This window comes from Triturus cristatus, chromosome 4_1, assembly GCF_964204655.1.
Source record: "Triturus cristatus chromosome 4_1, aTriCri1.1, whole genome shotgun sequence".
NCBI lineage: Eukaryota > Metazoa > Chordata > Amphibia > Caudata > Salamandridae > Triturus > Triturus cristatus.
Genome location: NC_140585.1, coordinates 995,462,327 through 995,488,568, shown reverse-complemented (window position 1 = coordinate 995,488,568; position 26,242 = coordinate 995,462,327). Strand labels below are relative to the sequence as shown.

The 26,242-nt window shown below is 45.5% G+C and overlaps 1 protein-coding gene across 1 annotated transcript in view; it reads right to left on the bottom strand.

Annotated features, from left to right (window-relative positions):
• The window catches only part of OTOGL (otogelin like), a 939,358-nt gene that overhangs the window by 204,647 nt on the left and 708,469 nt on the right, over positions 1 to 26,242 (bottom strand). Inside the window, exons 43-44 of the mRNA XM_085653920.1 lie at positions 24,554 to 24,768; positions 18,790 to 18,931 (exon numbers count right to left, since the gene is read on the bottom strand). Coding sequence (XP_085510046.1) covers positions 18,790 to 18,931; positions 24,554 to 24,768 — 357 coding nt within the window. The remainder of the gene's footprint in view (positions 1 to 18,789; positions 18,932 to 24,553; positions 24,769 to 26,242) is intronic.

The following is a 26,242-nucleotide window of genomic DNA, read 5'->3' as shown; positions in this document are numbered from 1 at the left end:
AGGCATCCCGCCGAAACGCGTCTTTCAATAAAGAAATGCCTAACAACCTACCTGTTGCCCCGTGAGTGCTTCACATCATTGTGACTGAGCTGGAACATTTAATCGCGATCCCCACCTCGCGAATTACAGCACCCGCCTGAAGAGTTCAGCAATAAGGTGGGACTTGGAGCCTGGATTTATTTTTGCTTGAACCGCTGCTGCAATGCGTGCACCGTCGACCATTTAGGTCGTAAGCTATACAAGCTTGATGACGCCGAGCCATTCGACCGACGCCTGCGGCTATATCGCAGATGCACCAGCTGGCGAGGGGGACATGGTGTTCAATTCCAGGGGCCAAGAGGGCAACGCACAGAAAGATCGCTGCATTGGCTGAAGATAGTGAGAGCAGCTTTGCCATTGGCCCGTCAATATCCAATGAGAATCAAGGACAGTATATTTATACCAACGATTAGAACGGGAATATTGAGCATTTCGTGAAACTGATGAGGCATCCCGCCGAAACGCGTCTTTCAATAAAGAAATGCCTAACAACCTACCTGTTGCCCCGTGAGTGCTTCACATCATTGTGACTGAGCTGGAACATTTAATCGCGATCCCCACCTCGCGAATTACAGCACCCGCCTGAAGAGTTCAGCAATAAGGTGGGACTTGGAGCCTGTGTTTAGATAGGTATATATTTATATATATAGTATTAAATATTAGTGGAATGCATTATTCAACATATAGACGCTGTTATTTGATAATACATAGAGATGTTCATATTTAGTTATTTCTTTCTTAAGATATGATTTTTTTTTTAAATAACTTATTTTCATTTGGCTTGATAAAAATGGTTGTGCGTCTAATAAATGCCTTGTAAGCATCATAGCAACTAGTTGAAGAAGTAGCATTTTCTGTATTTATAATAAAATATTGCTCCATATTATTTAAAAAAAAAATCTTTGTTATATTCTTTAAGCGCTATGTTTGTATTCATTCTCCATCTAGATCTGGATACAGGGAAATCCTCATGCTTTAAAAGCTAAGGGGCAGATTTACAATCCCCTGGAAACACTTTTGAGGCATTTTTAACATGGGAAAAATGACACAAAATTAGCGCAAGGGGCTTGTAAATCTGCCCCTAAAAACCTAAAACACGATTAGAGATATCAGTTTTCCCAATCTTAGGATTTGAATTCATGTGAGATAAATTCTTTAAGAACAATAAATAATCAACGTGAAAATGGGAGAAATTAGGATTTGAGAAAAAAGTGAATTATTTTTGTTTTAGAATATTAAGCCTCAAAAGATCTAGCAACCTGACATTTTAAAAGAAGGCTTTGTATAGTGAATAACATCTAGGGGGTTTCAATTTAGTAGACAATAGTCTATTAAGCAAAGGATCTCTAATGAGAATAAAGTCTCCACTAACAATAAGGGGAACATTTTACAACTTTATAACTTTAGGTATGAAATCTTTCCAAACAGCATGACCATCAGATGTAGAGCCTCGTATATTAATTATGTGCAAAATTTAATTATTTTGTTTTATTTTAACATGCACATATCTACATTTACTTAAAACCAATATTGAAACTCCCTTTTCTTCCTACTCCTGGGGATGAAACATAGTTACCTGCCCATCTTTAATCATATACGATAATGTCTTAATGTTAATGTGCATTTCGTGGAATAAACAAATATCAGATTCATGTCTTGCTAAATATTTCAGCATTTTCTTTCTTTCACTGGGTGCTGTAAACCCTTCACATTCAATAATGTGATTTTTATAAAGTAGTGGGTTACATTAACTGTATAAACTAAACATAAATATAACCAAGGAACATATTTACCATCTCAAGTGTAACCTATATACGATTATATAGAAGGTATGAACAGTACGACTTGCAAGGCTAACAACAAGAAACAAAAGACATTGGGGGTCATTATGATGGCTGAAGCACCGCCGGGCTGGCGTCCACCACATTAGGATGTGGGTCCAAAAAGGCCATCGCCGCTATGGAAAGGCTGGCAGGGACTGGGTTTGGGTGCCCGTTGCAGGCCCCCCTTATGTGGTGCCTGCCATGTAGTGCAGGGAAATGCTGTGCATGCACTTTTGACATTGCGTGCTGTGCAGCAGCCAGCAGCACCGCCCGCAATGTGAAAAGCCCAGGATGCGCCCGCCAGTATGGTGGTCAGATCCTAATCACAGTGGTAGGACCGCCACATGTCTGGCGGGCGGTCCCAAACACCGCTACGTCATCGTATTCCCCCCATAGATCTAGAAACATATAAAACAGATATGAAGCACCAAGTTACAAGCTCAATCATAGCCAATGCAGCATCCTGCACTTGAACGTACTAAACCTATAACCAGGGAGCATATAACAACACTAAATATGACAAAAGAAATTTCAAAGGTCTTCATTGTCTTGAGCTTCCATCGACAAAGAATGATGTTGATCAATAAAAGAACCCAGATCAGTGGGAACATTAAAGGATTTTGAGATATTATTTGTGCAGATTCGCCTATTTAGGGGTCGAAAAGACCATATTTATATCCAAACTATTTGAGTCTAGGTTTCAATGTAGCTAATTCTTTGCACAGATATATATTTACATGTGCAAAGTCTTGGAGAATTATTACTTTATGACAGTTTATCATTAAAGATGTGATCTCTTTTGCTGCTTTTCTTATCATAACGGGGTGATGATGATGTAACACTTAAAAAATAATTTGATGTGCCATCTTATAGTAGTGCCTTTGTGATGAGTTCCCTTCCAGGTTTGATGTAGCCATGTTAGCAGTATAAAAAACTGCACCAGAAGGTCTCCTTTATAAAAGTAAATGTTTTGAACATCATAATTGGCAAATATAAACTCATACAGTACTTTGAAGCTGCTTTGGTAAATTGTTGTTCTGGTAATTAAGAATAATATAGATTTGCCTAGAGATGAAAAACACACACTGCTTTAGTTGGTGCCGCAGCTAAAACTGTCTGGACAGGTCTCTGAAGGAACTTGTGGTTTTCCGGTGTTTTTAATATTCACTGTTAGTAGCAATCGCATCACCTGATTTTACATTGGCAATTATTCCTGAATGTCCGATTTTCGATATAAACTTTCATTTGTGGCCCTTATAGTTTATTGGCAACCCTCCTTCAGATTGGAGCGGGCTTTGTCTGTCCTTGTGTGCATCTGTGAGTCCTATAATGATTAATTACTTATGCAGGGATTCTATTTACATTAATTTCCAACAGATATGCTGCTGCCCTGCAGTGCTCTGCGCTGCATATGTGAACATGCAACATGGCTTCTGTGGAATCCAGTGCAAAGAGTGCTTTGTTCAAATTCTCTGACAGTACCACTATTGCTACTACATTTCTTCAATTATATGAGGTAAACTCTCTAACTATATTTTATATTTTTAGAAAACATACCAGGGCCATTTTACATAGTCTTGCGTATCCATGAAGCTGTTCCCTCCTTACCGCGATCTGCAGCAGTAAGGCAAGTAAAGGTTGTAATATTGTACAACCTTCCATGAACACAGTATTAATTTTACTACTCTTATGTTAGAAGGATTACAATGTGTACAGGAACCTTTCCTGTGAGCGATCTGAGTCTGAAATGTATGGCATATACACCTAAGTTAAAAGCTGGCACTATTTCATTGTATTGTGAACTGATAACATGCAGGTTTCACATACCTCTCTGCAGCATGTGCTCAAATAAATGAACTTACTCTGTTGGATTTTAACCTGTGACTTGCAGGCTAGGCCTCACACATATCCTTGAAGTGGATGTTAGTACCATTGCACTACCAAACTGTAGACTACAAACAAATGTCAGCATTAGGCCACTTAGACATTAAGCTATTTTGCCAAGATCTATTTTGTGAGACAAAATGTTCTCTTTAAGATATTTGGCACTGCCAGTGATAACAAACATCTAAGGACCTCATTACGAGTTTGGTGGTGCGGGATCGGGACCGCCCCGCTCCCGCACTGCCAAACCCATGGTTGAACCACCCATCAGATTAGGAGTTTTCTCCTGTTTGACAGGCAGTTCTTTGGCACTCCCACGGCGGTGCCTAAGAAATAGGCACCTCAAGGGGAACGTCAAAATCAGTACCTGTACAGCATGGACTTGTGCAGTCCATGCTGTGCAGGTACTGGGGTGAATGCAGACAGGGGGACACATGTGCCCCCCTGCATGCGCCCAATGAAGCAGAGGCACAAGGAGGCCCTGGAGGGCCCCCTTTTTTTTCTCACTACCACACTTTTCATGGCAGTCGCACCACCATGAAAATTGTGGAGGTCAGGAAACTCATAATATGCTTGGCAGATCAGCAGTGGCCCGGCAAGCATACTGCTGCCTCAAGACCCTTGCACCACCGCCAGAGATCTCTCGTCTGTCAGAGAACAAAATGAATGATCTTTGAAAGATTGTCTGTTGTAGCTCCCTGTCTCAAATAAACTGGCACACATAGACACACACATTTTAAATTAAACGTTCACTATTAAGGAACCTTCATGAACTATGAACTCTTCCAAAATGCAGTTATCTATATGTGTAACGCCACACGATTTCTACATTCATTTCCATCCCATCTCCCTACACCATATGTTAAATATATGTTCAGGTACAATTAAGTTCCAACCCATTACAACATTGACAAGACCCAGGAGATTACATTTCTAACTTCAAGAATGTCTCACTGTGTCTAATTCATATACAATAGAGTTATCTTCCTCAAACATACTTTTAAGGGGTATTTATTGACAGTTGCTCATCGGTGGCAGCTGGTGAACTTCTGAAATGGTGAGGCGTAATAGTTGTAAGACTTGAGAGAGAGTGAGGGAAGCTAGTAAACCTGGCCTTTTTTCGTAGGGGTACATAGAAAGACTTTACAATACAGATTATGGGATGCCTAAATGAATCATCCTTCAAATATAATACTGAAATGCAATCGTTGTGTCAAAAGCAACAACCTGCCAGCTTATAGAAATACAGACATTTCATCAAGAAATAAAAAGGATGCATTTTGAATAAATAAGCCTAATGCACCCCATAACAAGCCCCCTCTCCCCACCAAAAATCGGTATTATGACTTAAAATGTCATAATTTAATTTTATTCAATACATTTAATCTGCAAAAACATTCTGTTATTTCACCCCAAACACTCACCTTTAGTAATATCACAAATTCTACATTTCATAACATGTATCACCATTTTCAAATGTCAGGCATGTGTATCTTTCCAAAAAGATTTCACCAGCATTGATCCCTCGCAGCCTTCTTCCACGAAAAGATCGCCAACATTCACAACAGCTTCGGCCCACCAACCACGAACCCCACCACCGAACCGATGCCCCCCACCGCCACCCTCCGCAACTGGACCCCAGTCAGCACCGAAGACACAACACGCACAATGAACACCATCCACTCCGGATCCCCTACGGACCCCTGCCCACACCACATCTTCAACACGGCCGACCACATCATCGCACCCCACCTCCGCGACATCATCAACGCCTCCTTCAACACCGCCACCTTCCCGGAGTGCTGGAAACACGCCGAGATCAGTGCCCTGCTGAAGAAACCAACTGCAGACCCCTCCGACCTCAAGAACTACCGCCCCATCTCGCTCCTCCCGTTTCCTGCCAAAGTCATCGAGAAGACCGTCAACAGACAGCTAGCCGCCTTCCTCGAGACCAACGGATCCCTCGACCACTCGCAATCCGGCTTCCGAGCCAACCACAGCACGGAGACCGCCCTCATCGCAGCCACAGACGACATCAGATCCCTAATGGACAATGGGGAAACCGCGGCCCTCATCCTCCTGGACCTCTCCGCAGCGTTCGACACTGTCTGCCACCGCACCCTGGCACAGCGCCTGAACAACACCGGCATCCAGGAGAAGGCCCTGGAGTGGATCACCTCATTCCTTGCCGGAAGAACCCAGAGAGTCCGCCTCCCCCCGTTCCGGTCAGCGGCCACCGAAGTCATCTGCGGCGTTCCACAAGGGTCATCGCTCAGCCCCACCCTCTTCAACGTCTACATGAGCCCCCTCGCATCCATCGCACGTCAACACAACCTCAAGATCATCACCTACGCCGATGACACCCAGCTGATCCTCTCCCTCACCAGTGACCCGGACGCCGCCAGAGCCAGCATACACGAAGGGATGAAAGACGTCGCCGAATGGATGAAGAACAGCCGCCTGAAACTGAACTCAGACAAGACGGAGGTCCTCATCCTGGGATCATCACCCTCCGCCTGGGACGACTCCTGGTGGCCCCCCGCCCTGGGAGCCACCCCCAAGCCAACGGACAACGCACGCAACCTAGGCTTCATCCTGGACTCCTCCCTCTCGATGACCAGACGAGTCAACGCCGTCTCGTCTTCATGCTTCAACACCCTGCGCATGCTTCGAAAGATCTTCCGGTGGATCCCCACCGAGACCAGGAAGACGGTCACCCAGGCCCTCGTCACCAGTCGGCTGGACTACGGGAACGCCCTCTACGCCGGCACCGCCGCCAAACTCCAGAAGAAACTCCAACGGATCCAGAACGCCTCAGCACGACTCATCCTGGACATTCCCCGACACAGCCACATCTCCGGACACCTGAGAGACCTGCACTGGCTCCCCGTCAACAAAAGAATCACGTTCCGACTCCTCACCCACGCACACAAGGCCCTCCACGACCTGGGCCCCAAGTTCCTCAACAGCCGCCTGACCTTCCACAAGCCCACCCACCAGCTCCGCTCCGCCAGCCTCGCTCTCGCCACCGTCCCCCGCATCCGCAGAGCCACCGCCGGAGGAAGATCCTTCTCCTACCTGGCAGCCAAGACATGGAACTCCCTCCCCATCCACCTCCTCCGGACAACGCAAGACCATCTCGCCTTCAGGAAGCAACTCAAGACCTGGCTGTTCGAGCAGTAGCGTCCCCCCCCCCCCCCCCCCAGCGCCTTGAGACCCTCCGGGTGAGCAGTGCGCTATACAAATGCCTATGATTGATCCAGGTATAACTAGAATTAGGCCACAAACATCCCAATATGTCAAGTGTAGTCAAAAGGTTTTTCCTGAGATAGCCAGAATAATCCCAAGTAGGCCCAGTGCAATGGACCACTGTTTTGCTAAGGATAGCCAGAATGTCACCTAGCTGTACCATTCTGTTAAGCATGGAACACCATGATACTGAGAACGAAAAAGAATGTTGCCAAGCATGCCCTCTGGCCACCATTAGGACAAAGACAGCTAATAGTTCGAAAGAATCCCCAATATGTCCCAATTGCATCACTCAAATGCCAGAGAAAGGCAATAATACCTAATATGTCAAGGGCAGGCCTCAAATATTCAGGGGAGAGACAAGAATTCCCCCTACATCAACGGTGAGCTCCAAATATGCCAAGGACTGTCAAGAATGCCCACATGTCAAGGCTGGGCCATCGGTATTTCAGAGAGAGCTAATGTATTGTCCTATCTACTTGCCAAAATCCTCTCGATTTGTGCAGTCATACATGCTGAGGCTGAGATTCTATTACGAGGCAGCAACACTAGCATAGAGAATCAAACACATAGCCTCATAAATATTCACAGACACAAATTAACCAAAATATTTAGTGCCTCAGCCACTGACCCATTTACCTGGCAGACCATTGAGGCAATATGGGCTCCAACTCTAGAAAACAGCTTATTTATAAATATGCTGGGGAGATCTAATATCCCCAAGTTAATTCATTACTATCTCAAAATGGTTTGGAATTGCTGAATTTAGTAACAAGGAAGTCCCCAAGTTCTCAGACTGTCAGGAATGGGTGGGCGTTAGCAAGCCTTAAATTATGCCCACTACATCAGAGAATACTGCACCTGTGTCGATGCAGTAAGGGTGATTCCACCCATGATTCAGGATACAGGCTGACAGAGGAGGGCAGGTCTAGGGACACTCTGCCGCTAGGATCACTTTCTTCCGCAGCTAAGTCGCGGACCTCTGCCTGACCTAAGTGGTATTTCTATCCTGAATCGTTGGTGGAACACCCTTAATGCATTGACACATGTGCACGATTCTTTAATGCATTGGCCACCCATGACCTAATGGTTTACCCATATACTTCAACAGGTAGGATAGGCAAACCCGTTTAGGTCCTGTAGAAATTCCGATTGACCCTCCTGGCACCTAAGGCATGAAACATGTTGACCCCACCATATCTGTCACATATGAGCTATTAGGTTACATTGCGACCTCAAGATAGTGTCCTTCTTTTTATTGTTGAGAGACCATTACACTATAAAGATTTCCCTGGTTCCCTTAAGACTCTTTTAATCTCGCTCTTTTCACCACCTTATCCTTGTGACCCCTCACATGCACTCATTTAACGGCGTCTACGGATCAAAATAACTCCTCTAAAGAGCCCTCAGGCTCGTCAAGCATTGTAGCGCTGGCTTGAGGAGGAGCGCCGTATGATGAAGCATAACATCTTTCGGGGTGTAAGAGGGCACTATGATCTGACCACTCTGGTCACCTGCGATCCTTTTGGTCAGGCTACTGATTCCACTCTAATTAAGGATTTCTTTTACCCTTCAGGAGGAACTACTTCATTGGTATGTTTAGCTACAAGTTGGACAGCATAATGGTAAGAGCCCGATTGATGGTGTCAAAATGAATGGTCAAGAAATTGATATGCTGTTTGATTCTGGGGCAAAGGTTTATTTGATTCCCACAGACTTGTATTTTAAAAATTGAAGGGAAAAGTTGAGGTGTTTAAACATGATATTAAGCCTCAAGTTTATGGTGGTCAGTCGTTAAAATTACTTGGGACTTCATAGATGATCTTGAGTACAAGGCACATTTGACAGCAGGGAAGATCTACATCTCATGCAAGGATGACAGCATCATTAGGTGGTTTAATCAAAAATACCTTAATGTTATCTTAGATTCCAACGGCAAACCTTGTATTATATTTAGGGATATATCAGCTACAGGAACTAGACCGAAAGGTAGAAGTAAAGGTTAATGCCTTTAGCAAGGAGAGAAAGAGTGTCTTGACTCATATTTTGCTTTGTGAGTTTCAGGAAGTTCTTAGTGAAAGCTTGTAATGTCTGTCAAATTATACACACATGATAGTACTTAAGGAGAAGGCTTCTCCTGTTGTGTGTAAACGCTGTGGAGTACCATTGGCTTTAAGGCCGGCGATGAGCTCCGAACTCAATAGATTGAAAGTTGAAGGTATCATTGTGAAGACTGAAGTAACTGAATGGCTTGCATCAGTGGATCTCGCACATATGGCTTCTGGGAAAATAAGACTTTGCATTGACCCAAGAGCTCTGAATAAAGCTATGGTCGCAGACAGGTATCCCCTTCCCAACATAGCAGAGATGCTTGTCCAACTGATGGTGCAATTGTGCTCGCCACTTTGGACCTCAAAGCCTCGTACCCTCAAATCAAACTTGACAGTGATTCCACTAACTTAACACTCCTTTTGGGTTGTTTTAATTTTGCAAGATTGCCTTTTGGCTGGTATTTGGCTGCCTCCATTTTCAAGGAGCAATAGAAGATGTTCTATGAGGTATACCTGTTGTTAAAATTTACCAGTGATCTATGGCTCTACGCAGGAAGAACACAACTGCAGGTTCTGGTTAGTTTTGGGAAGGTTTAAGGAGTGGGGCCTCACATTAAGAAAAGCCAAATGTACATTTAATCTATCCAAGATTGAGTACCTGGGGCAAGAGCTTTCTAGGGATGGTGTCAGGCGCAAAGAGTAGCTGGTGAGAGCCATTGAGAACATTCCTGTTCCAGAGTGCAGGGATGATGTAGGATTGGCCTAGTACTATAACAAATGTATTCCAGGGTTTGACAGTGGCGCCCATGCAAGGAGAGTTCTTCTAGCGAAAGGAGTAATGTTCTTGTGGTCGCCTCAATGTGATCTAGATTTTCAGGATATAAAGGGACATTTGGGTAGTGCTCTTTCTTTGCAGAGTTTTGGCACAATGAGACAGTCAATTCTAGTCACTGACGCAAGCTCTAAAGGGTTAGGTGCAATACTTAAACAGGGAAAGTACGGTAATTAGGAGACCATCATGTTTATGTCTAGTCCATTGGATGGCCCCAAAAATAGGTACTCAGTTATTGAAAGGGAAGCACTCTTTATCTACTGGGGCATTAGGAGGTTGAAAACATTTCTTTGGGGTGCTGATTTTGTGGTTAGATGTGATCAAAAACCTTTTAAGGGTGTTTTTTGCAAGAAGAACAAGTTACTTACCTTCGGTAACGATATATCTGTAAGAAACATAGGTTAGTTATAGATTCCTTACCTTAGAATTACCCCCAGGCGTCAGACTGGATTCAGAAAGTTTTTCTTCAGCAGTACCCCTGCACGTCAAAAGGTGGCGTTAGTCAGCTCCGCGTTCGTCATTGGCATTGTGGTCGCCGGGATGATGTTGCGGTAGCTACTTAGACACCACCCTCGCTTGCTGATGTCAGTTCTGTACACAACTTTCCACACCAGAAGCACAGAGCCATGCAATATACTGACCACTGGCGCACACAACTAGGGTCCTGAAAGGAAATCCTTAACCCTAGAAGTCAGTTCGCAGAACGGGGGGGATGAGTGGGGCAGTAAGGAATCTATAACTAACCTATGTTTCTTACAGATATATCAATACCGAAGGTAAGTAACTTGTTCATCTGAAAGAAACAGTTAGTTATAGATTCCTTACCTTAGAAAAGATACCCCAGCAATACCAACCCCGGAGGTGGGTCTGCGAACCAAGTTCACACCAGAAAGTCCTGAAGAACAGAACGGCCAAAGAAGCAGTCTCTCCGGACTTGGCTGTCCAGGCAGTAGTGCCTTGTGAACATGTGCAGGAATGCCCACATAGCTGCCTGACAGATGTCATGTAGAGGGACTCCCCATCCCAAAGCAGTAGTAGCTGCCGTCGCCCTGGTAGAATGGGCGAACAGCCCCACTGAGGCTCCTTCTTAGCCAAAGAGTAACAGGCTTTGATGCCCAGAACGACCCACCTGGAGGTGGTCCGTTTGTGCACAGCCCGACCTTTCCTAGTGCCCACATAACCAACAAAGAGCTGGTTGTCCACCTGGAATCGTTTGGTGCAATCCAAATTGAAGGAGAGCGCACATTTTGGATCCAAACCGTGGAGCCTCTCTTCTTCTTTGGAAGGATGCGGAGGCAGAAAGAAGGTGGGCAAAGTGATGGTCTGTCCAATATGGAAAGGAGTAACCACTTTGGGAAGGAAGGAAGGACGAGGTCTAAGGACAACCTTGTCCGGGTGAACAGTCAGAAAAGGAGGTTTAGAAGAAAGAGCTTGGAGCTCACTCACCCTGCGCGCAGAGCTAATGGCCAACAGAAAGGCAGTTTTCAAAGTCAGAATCCTGAGAGGACAGTCATGTAGCAGCTCAAAGGGAGCGCACATAAGATAGGTAAGAACCAAATTCAAGTCCCACTGAGGCATTATGAAGGGAACAGGTGGAAAAAGATGAGTAATGCCCATAAGGAAGCGATTTACAGCAGGGGACTTGAAAAGAGAAGGCTGATCAGGAAGCCTAAGAAAGGCTGAAATGCCCAAGAGGTAGCCCTATGGAGTGCTCAGAGCAGAGCCCTGCTGGCCAAAAGAAAGGAGGAACAAGAGGACCTCTGAAAGAGGGTCAGAAAGGGGATCCACAGCCTTTGCTGGGCACCATGCCACAAATTTGTTCCATCCGTTGGCGTATATTGTCTTAGTGGAGGGACGCCTGGCTGCCAAGATAACATCACAAACTTCGGGAGGCAGGTCAAACGACGTCAACTGCCACCGCTCAATCTCCACACAAGGAGGTGGAGGCTGGACAGGTTTGGGTGGAGGACCGTCCCCTGCAGCTGCGACAGAAGATCATCCCGAAGAGGCAGTCTGATCGGAGGATCAGTGGCCATGTGTAGCAGCTCAGGATAGCAAACTCTTTGTGCCTAATCCGGAGCCACAAGAATGACTTGGGCCCGGTCACGCCTGATCTTCTTTAGCACTCTGGGCAGAAGTGGTATAGGCGGAAAGCCGAATAGAAGACCGCAATCCACTTGTGACGAAAAGCGTCGCCTAGCGAGTGCTGCCTTGGAAATTCCAATGCGCAGAATTGCTGACATTGCGTGTTCTCTAACCAAGGTTCTCCCCACTGTTGAAAGAGACTTTGCACCACCTCCGAGTGAAGATGCCATTCGTGATCCATCATGCACCTGTGGCTGAGTTCGTCCGCCCTGGTGTTCAAGGAACCTGCCAGGTGTAGAACCACCAGGGATATGCCCTGATGTTCAGCCATGTCCAGAGACTGAGGGCCTCTTGACATAGGGTCCACTACCCTACCCCGCCTTTTTTGTTGCAGTACCACATGGCGGTGGTTTTGTCCATGAACACCTGCACTACTCTTACCCAGACAGAGGGAAGGAATGCTTTGAGTGCAAGACGAATAGCCCGAAGCTCCAGAAGGTTGATGTGGAGCCCGGACTCCACCGGATACCACAGGCCTCTGGTCTCCACCTTCCCCATGTGGCCACCCCATCCCAGAAGTGATGCATCGGTCACCACTGTGAACTCTTGTTGGGGAAGGGAGAGGGATCTGCCATTGACCCAATCCTGGTTCGTTAGCCACCACTGCAATTGGTGTGCAGTGCCCTCAGAGATCTGGATGCAATCGGACAAGTTCCCCTGGTGTTGTGCCAACTGGAACTTCAGGTCCCACTGCAGAGCCTGCATATGCCATCTGGCATGGTCCACCAGCAGGATGCAGGAGGCCATCATGCCCAGTAGGCAGAGTGTCATCCTGACCGAAACCCGGGATAGAGGCTGAAAGATAGGAATCATAGCCTGAATAGCCCAGACTCGCTGTTTGGGAGGATAGACCAAAACTGCGTCGCGTCCAGAACCGCTCCAATGAAGAGGAGCTTCTGGGGGGGAGTCAGGTGTGACTTCAGCACGTTGATAGAGAACCCCAGTGAATGTAGGAGATCGACCATAGTTGGAGGTGGGAGACGACAGCCTGGGGCAAGCCCACCTTCAACAGCCAGTCATCGAGATAGGGAAAGACTGGACCCCTGATCTGCGAAGATGAGCTGCAACCACCGCCATCACTTTCGTGAACACACGAGGGGTGCTGGTAAGGCCAAAGGGGAGCACGGTAAACTGAAAGTGCTTGTGGCCTACCGTGAACCATAGGTAATGCCGGTGGGCCAGCACGATGGGGATGTGAAAGTAAGCGTCCTGCAAGTCCAGCACTACCATCCAGTCTCCAGGATCATGGGCAGACAGGACCTGAGCTAGTGTCAACATTTTGAACTTCTCCTTCTGGAGGAAGCGGTTGATGTTCTTGAGATCCAAGATAGGACGCAGGCATTTGTCCTTCTTGGGCACCAGTAAGTAGTGGGAATAGCAACCACGACCTACTTCTGGGACAGGAACTAGCTCGATGACTCTCTTGGCCAAGAGTGCCGAAACTTCCTATTGGAGAAGGGCCAGATGATCCTCCGACATGAGATGGTACAGAGTTGGCATGGTTGGAAGGGTAGTCTCAAAGGGGAGGGAGTATCCCATTCAGACTATTTGAAAAACCCACCTGTCCGACATGATGGTGCGCCAGTAGGGGAGGTGATGGTGAGTCCTGCCACCCACTGGCGATTGGTGGCCCTGAAAGTCCAGACTAGGAGGGTTCAGAGCCTGAGACAGAGGGGGTTGTGGTGGACTGGCCCACCCGCTGGCTCTCAGACCCACGGCGGTGGTTCCAACTTCCCCGGCCACGCAGGGGCTGAACAGCTTGCGCTGGCCTGTGGCCCTGGGTGGGACGTGGCGGGGCACCCCTTCCCTAGCAATAAAAGGGGTGAAAAGCAAACTGTACAGGGCGGGTGGTGGAGAGGCCCAAGGACCTGGCGGTAGCCCGAGAGTCCTTAAAGCACCCCATTGTGTTGTCTGCCTTGTCGCCAAAAAGGCGATAGCCATCAAAGGGCATGTCCATAGGAGTGGACTGGACATCCCCTGAAAAACCAGTCGACCTCAACTAGGCGTAGCGTCGAAGGGCTACAGACGTGGAAATCCTCCTGCCTAGTGAGTCGGCGGTATCCAGCCCACAGCAGATGGTAAACTTTGCTGCGTCTCTTCCTTCGGCAACTGCATGGGAGAGTACAGCCTGGGCCTCCTCCAGACACTGGGGCAGCACTAGCGCCACCGTATCCCACACAGGGTGGGTGTAACAGCCCAACAGACATTCAGTGTTTACCGACCGCAGTCTCAAGCTGGAGAAAGAAAACAGCTTCTTCCCAAGATGGTCCAGCTTTTTGGATTCCCTATCACCTGGTGTGTTAGGGAATGTGCCTTTGGAGGTGGAGGCTTGGACCTCCAAGCTCTCAGGGGTGGGATGTTGGGGGAGGAAAGTGGGGTCACCCAGGGCCTGGCAGTGGCGTCAGGCAATCATCCTATCCACAGAAGCCCCTGTGTTGGGCCTGGACCAGGTGCCCAAAAGGATGTCAGTGAGGGCGTCATTAAACAGTAGAGGGGCTCCGAAGATCTCGCTGCCAGTTGAAGCACCTCTGTCAGGAGGTTAGTCCTGACTGTCACCATAGGTAGCTCAAGGTGGAGAGCCTTGGCCGCCCTACGCAACACCACAGCATACGATGCTCCTTCCTCCGTAGCCACGGTAGGAGGAGAAAACATGCCAAGGTCTGGCAAAGTATCCAGACCGCTGGCTTCCCCCAGTTCCTCTCTTCAGTCTGGTTCGTAGCCCAAATTGTCAGTTAAAGGGCTTCCAGACCCCTCCCAGTTCTCCTCACCTTCCTCTGGCTGCCAATCTGGTCTAAAAGAGCCAGGGTAGAACAAGGGCCAAAAATACCCATCGATGCAGGTCCGGCTCCGTGTCTACATCAAGGTGGATGCCGTGGTCGACATCGGCTGTGTCCTTAGCCGACGGCGGCTGTGGATGTGGTGCCGGTGGAATCGGTGTCAGGGGAGGTGTAACCAGGTCGACCAGTGCCGATCCGGATCCAGGCCTGGATCCAAGGGGACCCTGCGGCACCGGGGCCGCAGCCGCCAGCATTGAGGGTCCAGGACCCCCAACCGAGTCCGCTGGGCCCGAAGGCGCGCCGGCAGAGTTGGGCAGCCCAAAGATGGCATGCATCACTTCGTAAAGCTGGCCAAGCTGGACAGGGGTCGCTCCGGGTCCTGGGAAGGGAGGGAAACTCGGAGTTGACCCTTTGGGCTCCGCATGCGGAGCCGAGGGAGGGTCACCATCCGCATCCCTCGTCGCATCGCGTCAGCCGACCAACGGGGATAAAATCGAAGAGCGATGATGATTCTTCGACTTCTTCTTGTGCTTCGACTTACCTGAGGAGTGTGAAGACTTGGAGGAAGACTGGTGGTGGTGGCTCCGTGACCGGTCCCTCGATCTCCCAAGCGACTGGGACCTCGAACGGCATGGAGTCGATAGCCGGGCCTCGAGAAGCTTTCGGGACCGCTCCCACAAAGACTTCGGATTCATGGTCCGGCAGTCGGAGCACGACTTCGGATCATGGTCGTACTCCAGGCAAAACAGGCACACGCAGTGCGGATCCATCATCGACATCAGACGGCTACAGAAACCGCAGGCCTTGAAACCAGGCATCCCTCATGCACCAGGAGTCAAAGACTCAGTAAAAACGGTGTTGAAAAAAGTCGAGAAAAAGCCTGTCACAGCGTAGTGAGGGTCTTCTCGTGAGTAGCGCGCACCATCCCACGAGAAGGAATTCCTCAGTCGGTTTGCTCCTGTGCGAGTTCCATCGTGCGAGACTTCCAGCGCGAGTTCCAATCTTGCTGTAATATCCCCAAACTGACAACAGGAGCAAGAGCAAAAAGCAGGAACAAAGTCTAAAGCCGTGACAATCAACAACACAACAAAATAAAACTGCCAAACGACTTCAAGTTGTGAGCAGTTCTGCCAGCATGGCCAAGTCGTCTCGTCACTTGCTGCCTGTCAGACCAGTTCACCATTTGGTCTGAATGCTGCTCTCCTCAAGTACTCGGATTCCTCAAATCTCTTCTGCCGATGGTTCCCTGTTGCTGACAGAAATATCCAGAGGTAGTTGGATGACCCACATCAACGATAGGCCGCGGGGAACGGAGAACAGGAAAACGAAATCCTAAAGTAAAAATTTGTGTGTGGATGCTCCAATAACCTTAAATCCTGCAAATAATAATCTCATGAATCGTCGCCAATATGTCATAGTAACAAATCCTCAAACACGTGTAAGTTGAAGAGGAGTTTAATAGAGCATCCACCCTATGGAGAGCCACAGTATAACTGACAAGGAACCGCTCCCAGAATGTGGAACGATAACAACATACTTAAAAGAATACAGACAGAGTAAAAGCAGAAACAGTAAGCATGCAGTCATGGCAATGGAATACAGAATGTTACATACATTCTACTAACACAAGCACACACATTTAGCCCAATCAAATCCTGTACTCAGGGGAACCAGCATGTGGGTTGAGCCGAAGCCCCTCTCTCAATAGGATTCTGAAAGCTTTTTTTGGTTGATCATATGAGGTCTAAAATTCCATGTAGATTAGTGTAGCCCTGGGATCTAAAATGCAAAACTGCACTCTGTAGTCTATGGTTAATGGCTGCCCTCCTCCAATTTGTGCTACTGCTGTGAAAAACAAATACTGTAAACTATCAAGCTATCTAAGACACCTTAATAGCATTACGATCTGTGCCCCTGAAGGTTCATGCTCAGGCAGTTTGATAAATAAAGAAAAGGATCACAGCTGTTGGAAGGTAAGCACTTTTTTGTGGTAGCACACAACCACTGCCCAATCCAAACATGTGCCCCTAGCAACCAACATGTGGTGGAGCCAAAGCCCCCCTCTTGATAGAGCTTCATAGAGCCTTTTTTAGGTTTATTACAAAAGGTTTGGCAACAGCAGTGCTTTCAATCCAGACCTAAAACCTGGGAGGCAAAGTGAAGGTATAGCACAGTAATAGTTTGAGAAAGACAATACACAGACCTGAGAGTTCCTGAACTCTGTTACCACAAGTAAACTCCAGGGTTATTGTTAAATATGATGCAAACTGGCACTTTGATCAACAATGTAAACTACAGTTACAAGTCAATTATGCAGCCGTCTGAGTAGAAGGTAGAACCAGGTTTTTGGAGATCAGCTCAGTGTTCCTGCTAGTCTAATCGAAGTATGAAATCTCCTACACCAATTTTCGGGTCCTCAATTGGTATGTGTGCTTGATGACGAAGAGGCTAAAATATGTTGTTCACTGAAGCTTACTGATGGCCAAAATTGTTAGACTGTGAAATAACAAGGCAGAACTGAGAAAACGCTAACAGGATACAAATGGGTGCATTTCAGAAGATTGAGGTACCATGAGGGCAGTCCAAATAACTAGATAAGGCTTCATCATGATTTTATTGTAAGACATTGTGTAGATGAACCTATAGAAAAAATTATTGAGTCCTTAATATGTATTAGGCATTATTGGCCTTGGAATATATAGAAAGATTCAGCATTTATTTTGCAAGATAGGAGGATCATGATACTTCATCTTAGCTCAGCTTCTAAGGGATACATCTTCCTTAGGGTAACTTTTATATTTTTCCCCTGCTATTAATTACTTTGGGGCCTGCTCACAAACTATATTTTGTGGTACTGAAAGGAGAACTGCAGTACAAACATGTACTACAAAAAGCTATTCATAAACCTCCAGTGGAGACCTTCACTTCTCCTATCTTTTCTGTGCGGGGCTCCACCAGAGTGATGTCAATCTGTGCACACACAGGTATACATTTCAGTAGTGTATGTGAAATGGAGAAGGGGAAGTGGATGGAAAATTGGAAATACTTACTACTAAATGAGAAGGACTTAGGGATGGTTTGTACAGAGTAACATGCTAATACAAACACACAGCCACAAAAGAGTAAGACCATTACTGGTCACACACTATAATACTAATTTTACTTTAGCTCTAAAGGAGAGAAAACAGATGTAAATATATTCAAGAACAGCTTTAGAGTACCACACATGGCCAATCACAGACACTGCAACACACTCCTATAAAAAACAATGGCAGCAAGGAACTATACTAGAACACCATAGGAACTTCATTCCCTTCTTTTAGGCAGCTGAGACATAATGTTTACTCCTGCAGGAAAATCAACACTTAAAAATAGCGAACAGAAAAAACGTGTATATTTAGGCCTAAGTGTAGTAGTAAATAAACACATGAGTATTTCTGTATATTTACCTTTGTGAATTTGCCCCTTTGAGATAATATTGAAAATATACGTTGGTTTGAATTGGTTGCAATGGAAAACCCGCTAATTTCTGGAGGAAATGCTAAACACAGAGGTGGAACCACCAGGTGAATTTTCTCCAGCACAGGTAAACTAAGGTGGAGAAAATCCCACAGGTGGATTGCTCTTCAGGTTTTGCATTTCTTACAGAAATTGGAGGACTGCCTTGCAACCACCTCTAATCAGCTCATTGTGTTTTATAACATGCTATTCAGAAAAGCTGAAGTTCCTCCAGCTTAAAAAAATGTGCTCTCAAACCAAGTCGCAAAAGAACATCAGTAGACAAGCAAGGAACTACTAGCCCAATAGAAAGCTAATAGACAGGCCTCAAGCTAACTTAGAACACTCTAATATTTTGTGAACACCTCTAACTCTGTCCCACGGCCCCCCATCTAACTGCTACACACTTTATTTATTTATCAAATAACATGCAAAATCAACAAATCATTTGTGAACTAGCTAGATCATTTTCATACTGGTCATCTACTTACAACAATAATCTGGTGTTCTCCATCTGATGCAGATGTTGTGCTTGTTGCACAGAGAAACATATGCAGAAAGTGCATCACATTCATAATTGAAAAAATATGTATTGTTGATCCACATCTTCTCACAAAAATCATGTGGAGAAACCTAAAGAGAAGAAGAGAGTATCAATAATATTATTTGCCAGAAATTATCTGCACAGTAAAACTGGTTAACATGACAACATGATATAACTTAAGATATTTTTTAAGGACATTTCATTGTGATGAGTGGAAAATCTCTAAATAAAAAATACCACTTATAAAAATCTCAAGCCTCATTATTCGTTAACAATTATTACACAACATTTGAGCTGTTTACTCTGTGTCTAATCTTGTTAAATTATTTCAGTTTCAGCTAGCCCAGAGTAACAGATACTTGATGTGTTGCTTTAATGGGAATTGAATGGTATTGTTTGTCTGTGTACGGAATGCCTGCAGGGGTCTGCTGGCTTGTGATGGGTGGTGGTAAAATTACATGTGAGGTTTACCATAGTATTTTGGGTCTCCTTGTTATGATGTACATTCTGAGGTAAACAATTTGATAGTGCTGTTTGTTGAAGTTTTAATGGGATGTCTAGAAATGGTGAGGAGCTTTAACACTAGGTGTTTGGTGATAGACGATCAAGCTGTTATCTCTTGTGCTCAGGGGAAGGACTGGTCAGTGGCATGTGCCCAACCATGTGAAGAAAGTAATGCAATGAGGCACATAATCCACATTCAGACACTCCCTGTTTTTGTGTGTAAGCCCTAACCCAAGCCAAAGGATGAAGATGAGCAGTTAGAAAGGAGCTACATTGGCAGCTAACATTTAGGAATCTATTGTCTTTCACACATACACATTTGCTTCCACTAGTATTTTTACACATTCAGGTATGACTATAAACAGTTGAATCAGGTCACACACATTTCCAGCTATCAAGCTTATGGTGAGAGAGAGGTTCTAAGTGTCTTTTTTTCAGAAGTCCCCAAGGCAGTTCACTGTATTCGCACACAAATCCTAGTGGTTCCACAAGGACCCAAACAGACGTTCAGCCATAGAGACAACCCTATTTAAAGTAGGCTGTAAATATTACTGCCACCCTTCAATCATGGATGAATTGTCATAGTAATGAGGCTCAAACACATGTGTGGGTTCCAGAAGGAATCACAGACAGTGTTGCCATTAATTAGACTCCAGCTGGGATAGAGATCGATTACAATACTATGCAGAGCTTAAGATTTGATGCATAACAAATCAATGAAGGCAAGATCAAAATGGGAGAAATTTCTGGCAGAGAAACATATGGATTCTGAGTGGACAAGGGCAAAGCTACACATTATTAGAACATTGGAATGTTGAGAGCTCCATTGAAAACAATGGAGTGCTCTGTGTTCAATGGCCGGTAGAAGCCCAGAGCATCAACATTCCAATGTTTAACAAAGGCCTCACGGAGCCCAAGGGGATTCAAACCACTTCAGGCTCTGTGAGACCTTTGTTTTATAAATTAAAACATTCTGCCCTCTAGGGATGGAATGTTCTAATAGCCTAAGAGCTCTCCATAGAGAGCTCTACTAGCCATTAAAAGCCTGCTCTCTTGCTAAAGGCCCTTGCCGAAAATACTGAAAAGGCCTTTAATGGCTGCCCTCCTCCAACTATTTATTGTGTTGCACTGCAAAAGCACTCAGCTATACAATGCAAGCAAATGTAAGTGCTTCAGTAAGAGCCAATCACTTCATATTTATGATACGTTTTACATATTTGTTTGGTTGTATAAAGTATAGTGCAGGTCCTACAGGATGTTTAAAAGAATGTTAGCACATTATGAGCTGGGTCCATTTAGTGTTTGATTAACTGAACATGATAGGGAAGGTTGCAGGTAAAAGGCCCCCCTATAAGCATCATTTATAGTTTGCACTGCAGTTTCTAAGGGTTTTCACACAAAGTTAGTCCGAATTACAACAGTGCCCATTTATGGAGTCTCAGATGACTGCATGCCAGCTGAGAAGACTGGTCAATGTCTAATCTCTCTGTATCTTGATAAAGGAGATTGTCTTCCGATGTAGGAATTATGTTGATTAATTTTCTTCAGTAGCTTGACCAGTGCAAATACTTTACAGGATTACCTTACAGCATGACAGGGTGAGAGGAGGAATCTTGCTTTACAGGTCAAGGAAATGTAACAGGTGTGGGAGAAGGATATGGGTTCTTCATTACTTTGGGAAGTCCAATCAGATCTAAGTAGGTATTTGTTGTATCGTCCTGTGTAATTGTAGACTGTACAGAAAGGACTGTTCTTAGAACATGAGCCAGTGTTCATTCAAATAACAGCCATGGACTTTGGGATTCATACAACCATTTGTCAATTCTTGCACCTGAGTGTGCCTAGTACTCACAGAGGATGACAAAGGAAGCCACAGAAGAAAGAAAAAGTGTCATTTGAACAGAGAATACTGCCCTGCATGTAGAGGCGTGGTCTCTTGTCAATTATTGAATAAGAGACAAGTGCTCCTTCAGGTGTATATCATGAGGATTTGAACTTGTGTGCCCATCCTTAGAGTTGAATCTTTAAGGTGCTGATAATGAAATACTGAGGATGTCCTATGAACAGAAGAGGGAGACTTTTCACCCTGTGAACAGTGAGGGTTAGACAGGGGTCCTAATCAGTTGCGGGATAGAGCCGGAAGCTGGCAAAAACCTAGTAGGTGCTATCACAGTAGGATGGCCAATGTATTGAGCTCATTAGAATGGTGCAACTGGAATAAAAATGATCTGAAGCGATCTGGCTGTATGGAAATAGAAGGCACATGTGTTCAACTTGAATAAGCATTTAAGGAGATGGGACTTCAACATACCACCTAAATGCATGATTTAATCATATTATAATTTAAATAATAACTAAACAAGGACACGTCTATAGTGCCTTATATAGGACCCATCTCTGAATGCTCTGCATCTATTGCCTGAATAACATACACAAAAAGGGACTTTGCACTGAAGTTGTTACATATGAGAAATAATAATAACAATAATAAGAATAAGAATAATCATCATCATCACAGTTATTATAATATTTTTTAGAAATTGGATTAATGGTTGGCTGAGGTATACACCCCACACCAGGCAAAAAACACCTCTCTAGTTAGGGTAAACTAGATACACACTAAAAGATAACCTGTACGCACCCTCTGGTTGCTTGGCACAGAGCAGTCCGGCTTATCTAAAGAGGCAATGTGTAAAGTATTTGTGCAACACACTCACAATGAGTACACCACAAAAAGACTCCATACAGGTTTAGAAAAATAGATTGTTATATTCTGAACAAAACAAGACCAAAGCGACAAATATCCTATGTATAGAAGTTGAGATTTTGAATTTTAAAGGAATAATTGCAGTAAAGTGCTTAGAAGCAAGTAATGCTAAAAAGGTTACTTAGGTAATGCTCGACAGGGGCAAAGTTTGGGCCAGCTGCTAAGGATTGCCGGCTGGCTACAGGATCCACACAGGCACCTGGGAACAAATCACCTTTCCAGGTCACAAACAGCGAGATGAGTTGATGTCGAGACCCACTGGTCCAGGATGCATCGATCTTCTCCATGCAGTGAAGCCGAGGCATCAGTTCCAAAGATGGGTGCCAGAGTCAAGAGGCCTCAAGTGATGAACAGGATTCTGCCACGTTGTTCGTGGAATGCATCGATCTCATCAAGCTGCATCGGCGGCGTTATGCTGCCCGATGCATCGTTCTCTGGAGGCAAAGCGCTGATTCCGAGGCGATGATCAGATTTTACTCCCGCAAAAGGGTTGATGTTCCGTTGCTGCTACACGCAGATAGGACATGCATCAAAATACATGTTGCAAGTATCTGGACTGCTTCCAGTGAGCCAGGCACAGCAGCAGCAGTACAGACTTTGATATCCCTGAGTCTCAAGCAACAAGAGGCAAGACAACAAGCCCTTTGAGATCACTTGGAGTGAAGGCAAGGTCCAGCTGTCTTTCAGCAGGGTCAGAGAGCATGAGGCAGCAGGGCAACAAACAGAAAAGAAGGCCTTCTAGATCAGTACTTAACCCCTTCCATGCTCATGACGGAACGGTTCCGTCATGAGCCACGGTTGAGCTGTGCTCATGACGGAACCGTTCCGTCATGAGCCCGCCCGCGCTCGAACCCTTCAGCACCGCGGCGGAATTCGCCCAGCGCTGAAGGGGTTATGCAGCACGGAAGTTCTTCTGGCAGAGCTTCAGCTACAAGTCCAGTAGTGACTGATTCAATGGAGTCAGAGACCCAATACTTATACCCATAATCATGGCATAAACAATTGTCTTATGTGCATGATTAGGAACTAGATACAGCATGTTTTTGCAATGATCTGAGTTTGGCAAAGCATGAAGAAGATACATTCAGAATTTGGGACACAACGGGAAGGTCGGTGTCAAATCTGATTCTGACATCCCTAGCAGTAAACGTGGGAGTAGGGAAAGGGCCAAGTTGTTCACCACTTCAAAGAAAAGAATTTCAGTTTTATCCGAATTCAACTTGAGACAGCTACTATTCATCCAATCTCATGAAAAGACAGTAGTAGATGAATGTTATCTGCATACAATACCACCTGAAAGCCCCCACGATCAACCAAATTAGCCAGCAGCTCTAGGTAAATGTTGAGCAGTGTTGAGCTAGCACCGATCCCTACGGAACCCCATACCTTAGTTGTTTAGGTCCAGAGGTGAAGCTGAAGCATGCTTTTTTGCTCAACAGGCATGAATGGGTGGTTGGTTATATGTCAAAATATTGAAGTTGAAGAATAAGGTCCTGCACTCATATCAACTTCACAATCGACTTTCAGCATGTCATTAGTTTATCATACACTAGTGCAGTGATACTCAAAGTACGGCCCGGGGGCAGCATGCGGCCTTCCTGACCTTTACATGCGGCCCCCTGGGCAGCAGCAGCAATGTGCTGCTGTTTACCCAACTCAGCACTAACATGGAACAAAAAATTAAATATACAGCAAGCACTTATTATTTCAAGGTTAACTGCAGTTAGGGAAATGAAGTAACTAGGCCCTTAACGTTAGAAACACCTTCATTTTTAAAGACAGCCACTAGATATCCATGCTTTTGCTTCCCCTGCACCCACTTTTCACTCCCGCTGGCATCAGTTTGCCCTTGGTCACATCATCGACCAAACTTTGCTGCCCCCGGGAACATGTTTGTGAGTACCCATGCACTAGTGAGTGTAGATTAACAATTCTAAATCCACATCTATTTACCTTTCTTATATAATGGCTGTCAATACTGGGTAGTCAATGTAATTGCAGGTCAATATAAAAACCTCAATATTTTGGACAACACATAAATGGGTACGAACAAATGAAGTAATTTATTTGAATGTGCAGCAACATACGTGGACATATCTTCTTATTGACACATATCCTTGATAAAAATTATAAAAAATAAAAATATAAAGCTCTCATTCCATTGTACCATATCATGCCACAGTGCAGGCAACGTTCAGTCGATGTACTTACACAGGCAGCCATTTCCTAATTTTCTAGACCCTAACAGAGTTTGTTGGTAAAAAGTTACATTTACTTTTCCTGCTCTAAAGGTCAACCATCAGATATATAACCGAGGGTCCGAACGGTTATAATTATGGAGAGGTGCCTGTAGTCGTCAAGTCAATGACTTTCCGGATTAATATTTGTGCAGCTCGAATTAATACACGTTTTATTGTAATTAGAATTTTCTTGAACTTACTTTACTGTGGCATGGTGCAAACGTGCTTCTGTTCAGTAACTCCAGACAATAGGTACAGTTATCTTCAGTACAGTTCCTTATGGGTCTCCTCGTGGTTATATCCCCTGATTTCTCTATCTCCCAGCTTTTAATTAGCGTTTCGATGTCATCCATGTTTGTGATGATTGTCCTATTTTGCATTTTCAGGTCATCCTTAGGATCGCCATTGCAAATGCCTGCAAATGTTTTCATGGACAATAGTTAGGAAAAAAGATTTTACTTGCAATGTTGATCTCATGTAACCAGCAGGATTCATGCCCATATTTATGCTTGCATGCCACTGGTTCACACATCGTTCTGTGCCCAGTGCCGCTTCTCACTTGTTTTGTTAGCAGCTTTGATCTCATCAGAGTTGAACAGTCAATGTCCATGAGCAGACATATTGGGCCGAGAATGATTCTTTCAGCTAGTGAACCCACTTGAGGAGATCCCCCACTCTTCCCTTTCCCTTCCACAGCCCTGCAATTCCCTGCCACTCTGCCTCCCTCAGCCTTATTCCTTGTAACTCTCTTTCTCCCACTCCTTTTCACCTCCAGCCTCTGTTGCATCCCTGCTCCCTCTCCCTTCCACCTTGGTAACCAGTGCTTACTTTGCAAAAGAATAAAAAGAATGAGAGCAGGTGCTCAAAGCTCTGCTCAGAAGTCTGCGTCTTTTTCTATTGAGTCGGCACCACCCACACCTCAAGGGGTGGCGTCCTTAGTTGCATCTCGGGCGGGAGCTATGTTTTTCTTCTTGGTACCCCGGAAGCAGTTTCTGGAAGAGGGGCGAGCGGTGACGTCATCGGGGCACGCAAGACTTCCCAGACGAGGATAAAACCACGAGCAGTACCAGGACCTTCCTCTTTGTCCCCTCCAGAGACTATCGGAGGCGGATTGGCAGGGGGCTCCGGGCTGGGGGGAGGGGGAACTAGCCTGCTGGTGGTCCTGGACTCTTCTGCCCTACCTGAGAAGCCTGTGTTAAAAGGACTTTGGGGGAGCACCTCTGATCAGGAACCCTGGTGGGGCCAATGGGTTATGCAGCGCCCTGGTGTGGTAGTGGCCTCTGGGATAGAGGTTGGTAAAGTTGTTACGAATGTCTCCTGGTCAATATGACACTACTATGCTGTTGGATGCCCTGCGGGGGACTACTCAGGGGCACAGTAAATGTCTGAGGAGGAAAAATGAGCACCGGTCTCCAAACAGGTAGCCCCCACCAGCAACCACTGGCTTAAATTAAACACTGGGTAACCCTATCAAAGACTGTAACCCCCTTCCCAGGGGCCTTCACCTTCACCGATGGTAATCCTCCATCCCCCAGCCTTGTTTTCCACTCCCCTTTGCGCCCACCTCAATCACTCCTCTCACTCCTTTATATAGCCCCACTCTCTTCCTACTCATCTCAGGCATAGTGTCACTTTATTTACAAGCCCCTTGCGCCGCTGGTAGGTCTCTTTTAAAATGGGAAAATGTGACGTAGTGAAAGGCTTGTAAATAAGCCCCTAGGTTTCTGCTGCAAAATATTGTAAATAAAATAAATACAAGTAGATTTTAACACTCTGGTGGCAGCCTCAAGCATAACATTCTTGCTTCAGAGCAAACATATAACCTTGAAAATGACCCCTTAATAACAAAACATGAGACTATAGAAACAGAGTGCAGCAGTTTGCTCAAA